The 6,184-nt window shown below is 37.1% G+C and overlaps 1 protein-coding gene across 1 annotated transcript; it reads left to right on the top strand.

Moving 5' to 3' along the window:
- Positions 1-445: 445 nt before the first annotated feature.
- Positions 446-4,817, top strand: LOC107845741 (single-stranded DNA-binding protein, mitochondrial). The gene is made up of 4 exons (XM_016690217.2): positions 446-792; positions 2,763-2,989; positions 3,415-3,515; positions 4,508-4,817. Exons 1-4 carry the CDS (start codon positions 535-537, stop codon positions 4,585-4,587), a joined length of 666 nt encoding a protein of 221 aa, XP_016545703.2. The 5' UTR covers positions 446-534; the 3' UTR covers positions 4,588-4,817.
- The last annotated feature ends 1,367 nt before the right edge of the window (positions 4,818-6,184 follow it).

Here is a 6,184-nt window from a genome sequence, read left to right as displayed (position 1 = left end):
CGTCACTTTCCTTAAAACTTGCTAGTTAGTTTAATTAAAACATGTATCCGTAGTATGTATCTAAGTTAATTAACTTGTATCCTCAATGGTCAAATGTTGACATTTTATGAGATTTTGAAAAAAGGTGGGATTTTAGTAAATACTAGTAAACAAATAACATAAATACCAATCCTTTTGGAAGTAATTACACTCTCTCCCACTTTTTTACTTACTTTACTCTCTATCCCTATTAATATACATAACATAGCTGACATATACATAACATTCTGTGTATATATTGAGATTTTTGTAATATGTTTAGAGAGTTGAGATTTTTCGTAATATTGGAAACATAAGTAGTGTATTTGTGTAATTTTTAGTATATATATATATATATACATTATTATTTTTTTCTAAAATGAGACCTATGTCAGCCCAACTTAAAATTCCTTGACCCGAACAGGCCCACATCCACTAAAAGTTTCAAGGCGGTAGCATAAAGGTTTAAACGACTTAAAAATTTCACATTTGTGTAGAAAATTGAAAGGTATATTAATGGCGTCTTCACTATCGAGAAAGCTCTTACGGACGTTGTTGACAAACCCTAGCTCCATAAAAGCTTCGCAGCTGTCTTTTTGCCCAAAAATCTCTTCTTCAGCTGCAGACAATTCCTCCTCTCCGGATGAGTTGGGGCCCACTTCGGACTCCGAATCAGAATCAGCATCACCATCACCTTCAGCTTCCAATTCGAATCAGGAACGCAAAATTATTGCACGTCCCCTCGAGAATGGCTTGGACGCTGGTATTTACAAGGTAGTGAATTTTGATAAATATATATATGCAAACTTTGTTGAGACATTGATGTCGTGTGCTAGCTATTCATATTTACGCCATCCTTACTTGAGACTGTTGGCCATTGGGAATAGGTGTTATTTTTCTCTTTCGGGGGAGGGTGAGATAATGCTTGACTTTGGTGTCTCAATGCAAACAATTCAGATATCTAAACTTGTTATTACAGGAAAATGGATTGATAATGAAGATAAATATAACACAGAGAATCAAAATCAACAACATATCCAATGTATTTCCACAAAGTGGGGGTCTGGGGAGGGTAGAGTGTAGGCAGTAGATACCACTAACTCATTGAAGTAGAGAGGTTGTTTCTGATAGTCGCCTGGCTCAGGACATATAATAGTATGACAAACAAAAAGCATAAAAATAAGCAACAAAATGGAATAACACATCGTAGATAGTAAAAGAAAACATAGAATGAAAATTGGATAATTGAAATGGAGAAGTATTGCTAGAGTTTTTTAAGAGTGTTTTGATAAAATGATGCCTACCAAAGTAACAGATAAGTTCTATAGGTCAGTTATGAGACCAACGGTATTATATGGGAGTGAATGTCGGGCCGTTAAAGTCCACTAAGTCTCATGAAGATGCAAACGCTAAAATGTAAATGCGGTCGTAACAGGTTAGAAAAGACTAGAAATGATTCCATTTGGGCAAGGTGCAAGTAGCACCTATTGAGGATAAAATAAGAGAAAGCCAATTGAGATGGTTTGGTCATGTCCTGCTTCACCTTCAGATGCAGCTGTTCGTAGGCGCGAAACCATGATGAGCATGTGTTAATAGGCCGAGGCAAAATTAAAATCACATGGAAGGAGTTGTCTCGAAAGATCACGGTTTCTTAGTACCACGTAAACTTAGCGAAAGATAGGTACAATGAATAATATGGATCTATATACGTGAAAGCATGTAATAGGCCTTGGTCTAGTTGTGAAAGCATACCATGTGATCTGTGGGTTAGGCCCATGTCACGGATTTGAATTTTGCCGCAGAAAAGGCCTGGTATTTAAGTGGAGGGGTGGGCCCATTATCTGCCGAGTTTTGAACCATGCACTAGTGCCCCTCAGGGATGTCTTGTTTATTAAAGAAATAAAAAAGAAAGATCTATATAGGTTTTATATATTTTAGTCATGTTAGTATGTTTACTTTAGGACCTATTTCGTCTATGAGTCTATTATCCCTTTCAGAGATTTTTATTTTAGCAAAATTGTAATAAACTCATATCCCACTTTATTTGTTAATTTTTTTAGTTTTAGTTTTATTCTACATGTCGGTCTAATATGAATTTAAATGGAGAGTCATGGTTGTGAGGATTCCTGTAGCTACTCCCAACTTAAGTTGCCAAGTTTAAAAAAAAAATATATAGCTAATCCTAACTTGTTTGAGATTTAGGTGTAGTGATAGTTGTTGTTGGCATTTAATAGATTTAAGACACTGTTTTGCATATTACAGTTCATACTGATGATGCTGACAGTTCAAATGTAGTTTGTGTGTCTATGCATTTTATAATATGTAAATGCACCAACAGAGTTTATGCATACATATAATGGTATTTATATGCTTGTATATCTTTGATGATTGAGTGGGAATTTGTTGGTTTGTTTTTTGCTTTTGGCATTTTAGCGGAATTATTTAATATTGAAATGAAATGGATCTGAATTGAGCGGAATGAATATAGAAGATTAATCTAGCCTGCCTCCACCTTAAATTGATATTAGGAAATAGTTGATTGATTGATTGACTTGTGTTTGAATTAGCAGTGGGAAAGTTATGGTCTTTCCAGTTTTTAAAGAGAAATTTGTACAGCTGCAATACCTACTTCATGTCCCACTAAACGAAGAAAGCTAAGAAGAGGCAACAATCATAGTCATACGAATATTAACTCTTTGCAAATATAACTTGGTTTAGCTGTTTTTTCTTTGGAGTTGGTACAGGCAATCCTGGTTGGGCAAGTTGGCCAGACACCAATACAAAAGAGGTTGAGGAGTGGGAGGACAGTGACTCTGCTATCCCTTGGAACAGGTGGAATTCGGAACAACAGGAGGCCATTTGATAATGAAGAGCCAAGAGAATATGCCAATAGGTGTGCAGTTCAGTGGCACAGGGTCTCAGTCTATCCAGATAGGTTAGGGGAAATGGCCGTGAAGAGTATTGTTCCCGGGTATGCTTCCTGTTTCCTCCATTTCTTTACTGTTTACGTTTAATTTGGGCTTATGCCTTTGCATTTATGCGTCTAATTTCCTGTGTTAGCTAATGTTTATCATTAAAAAGGGGCAGGCCGGTGCGCTAAAGCTCAGGCTATGCGTGGGGTCGGGGTAAAGGCCGGACCACAATTGTCTATTGTTGTCTGCTTAAAATTCAACCTGGTAAGGGTTGTGTTGATCTAGAGCTCATTTTTATAACAAACTGTTAGATTTTCAACTAAATTTTGACGGTCATTTTCCTCCCAGGAAGAAAAAAAAATGAATGAATTTGTTCTTTACTGAATGCTTACTTTCTGTTGATCTGAATTTTCATACTTCTGCGTCCCATTTCCTTTAAATGATCAAACCTTCTGATAATTGTTTGACGCACTGCACATTGTAGTTCAATCTTGTATGTGGAGGGTAACCTTGAAACCAAAATCTTCACTGATCCTATCACTGGTCTCGTACGGCGCGTACGAGAGATTGCTGTACGAAAAAATGGTAATATACTACTTTTGTTCTTGTATTTCTTTAGTAAAGTTTAGTTGCTTTTTAACTTTTGTGGATATAGTTTTAAATTCATTCTGTTTCAGCATTATGCTTATTTTCTACTTCTTAACTAAAGTTAGTTTCTCTTGCATTTTCCTGCATGATTTAAATTCTGTTTGCTGTTTCAGCCCTATGCATAGCTTTTATTTTGTTTTATGTAGTATGCAATTGTTTTGCCATCAGAACTTTTATTTAGAATCCAGTATATATGCTATATTTCTTTGGCCATATAATAGTTTAACCTTGACTAGAAATTGTAGATTCTCTTTGGACATACTAGGTTGGAAATATACATATATACTGGATTCTAGTGTCAGAGTTATGTGCTTGTGTTGTGTGGCCCTCTGGCCCCTGAGCAACTGCTTCTTTTAAAGGCTGGGCTGGTCGGTTGCTTCAGTGACCTTTCAAAGTAAGCAAATTGCATTATTAGTTGATCCCTTTTTCCATCTTCCATCATAGCGACCCTTTTGGTTTGAACTTTGAAGATGTCTTGTAAAACTCAAGTTTATGAGCTTCAGGTGAAAAGGACCTAGGTGCTATACTTGAATTACAAGCAATTTTGAAGAGCTTCAAAGCAAGCCATAGATGCATCTTGCACCGGATTCTGAAATGACCCAGAAGTCATTTATATGTTAGTGAAAATAAGTGGTCTCTTTATAAACAAGGACTTGTTTCTGAAATCTCATGGTACTGCTAACGGAAGCACCATCTCTACGATCAGAGCTTGTGTGCTATCATTTTTTTTCTGGAGAAAGTCCTTCGTTTTAAGGCATGCGTGGTATGGCATTCTGGTTCATTTCCACTTGTAATCTTGTGGCCTATTAATATATATGTAGTGATGCATCAATGATCAATAGGGGTCCAGGAAGATTGCAAAGTTGTATAGAATTTGTGTCATTTTCCATGAAGAACCTTTATGAACCCTAATTCCTTGGTCGTTGCAGGCCGTCTTGTTTTCATTGGGAAAGGCACTGAAGCCCATCAGCAATCACAAGCAAAAATCAAAGGGGTTGGTTATTACTAAGAGCAGGCGGGCTTGGAATGACACCAACTGAATCTCTTTATGTATAAGTATTGTTCTCGAGTTGTCTTTATCATTTTCCTCATATTAATACTAGGAGTGGTCAACTTTCAACCAGTCATCTGATGCCACTATATAAATTGGATCAGCAATCTAATAGTTATGAAGCTGTGTTATGATAATTTGTTGCCTGTCCTTCTGGCTAAGTTATTCACATAAGCATTGAACTGTTATACAGCCCGTTGTCTTTCAGGGTTACTTTGTTCTTTTAGAGCATCTGGTGGAGTGTGATTTTGCTTTTTGGAGGGTGTCTTACAAGAGGAACGCAGACCACTTGGTAGACTCTTGATCAAGCCCTTCAACTCTAATCCTAAAATGAATTTGTGGGATATTTGAATTTATAGTTTATCCCATAGAGAACAGATGGCTAGCTAGTAGTCCCTAGTCAATGTTTCTTACTAGTTCACAAGCTCAAGCAATTTTTAAGTAGCAACAGGAGGGATGTTGCTAGTATTCATTCGATGAGTATTACCGAATTGAACTAATGACGTCTTTCTCTTGATCTCGCTTAATTAATCTCGGTTGATCATGAGATCTTATAACTAAGAAGATTCAATTGCTAGCTATAATTTCTTAGATACTTTTTTCTACGTAATTCTGGAGTGTTTATTCAAATTGGAAAATGATATAGTTACTAATGAAGGACCTGTTATGGGTCAAATGGGTAAATGAATTCTATGTAAAAGTGAATTTCTGGTGGGAGGCACCACCAGCTGAGATTCAATGATAGAGTGGCATGCTAAGGGAAGATACAATTTAGTAACTGCTGGATGGATATCTGAAAATGTTAGGCAATAGTGAATGTTATATGGTACTCTTTATTACCTAAACATAGATTTGCACTATGGCTGACTGACCCATCAGGATATACTGCTCATCAAAGATTGGATGCCGAGGATAGATTTCATTGCGAAGATGCATGCAGCCTGTGCCCTCTGCTTGGAAGGTTGTATAGAGACTGTTTCACTCTTGTTCAGTTAAATGTACTTGGACAAGGGGTCTATGGCAGGCACAGCAAGAATGGATTGGGATTAAACTGCACCACACAACTGTGACACCGCCATTAATCCTTGCACGAACCTCAGCAAACATTCTCTGTTGCTCAGCTAGTAATTCTCCTTCAATCATTTCAGCACCATTGCTGCACTTCCCCTACTCTCACCGTGTCCTGTGGGTCAAAATACAACAGAAAGGCAACACGTTAATCAGACTCTTAGCTATAAAGCTACATGCATGGGTTCATGGAGTGGGGTGAGAATGAGAAACTGATTTGGAAAATACCAAAAAAAAGAAAAAGAAGAAGGATAACTATTACTAAGATGATGGCTCCATGGAAATAAAAGAGACGGCGGCTCGATAGATGGATAGCTAGTCTAGCTCTTTTTCGTCAATGAACAAGTCTAGCTATTCAACAGGAAGTTGTTGAAGCAACCTACATAACAGGTTAAACTGATTAGATAAGACACAAAAAACAGCAGTTACCAGAGTCTGTAGTCTGTGTTGTTCATATGCAACAAACTTCTTCAACATATTCCCCAAA

Source organism: Capsicum annuum, chromosome 10 (genome assembly GCF_002878395.1).
Source record: "Capsicum annuum cultivar UCD-10X-F1 chromosome 10, UCD10Xv1.1, whole genome shotgun sequence".
Taxonomy (NCBI): Eukaryota; Viridiplantae; Streptophyta; class Magnoliopsida; order Solanales; family Solanaceae; genus Capsicum; species Capsicum annuum.
This window is presented reverse-complemented; position numbering and strand designations above follow the sequence as displayed.

Coding starts and splice junctions, on each gene's coding strand:
- LOC107845741 (XM_016690217.2), top strand. CDS start 535: ATGGCGTCTTCACTATCGAGAAAGCTCTTACGGACGTTGTTGACAAAC. Junction 793..2,762: donor TGGACGCTGGTATTTACAAG/GTAGTGAATTTT, acceptor GAGTTGGTACAG/GCAATCCTGGTTGGGCAAGT. Junction 3,516..4,507: donor GATTGCTGTACGAAAAAATG/GTAATATACTAC, acceptor TGGTCGTTGCAG/GCCGTCTTGTTTTCATTGGG.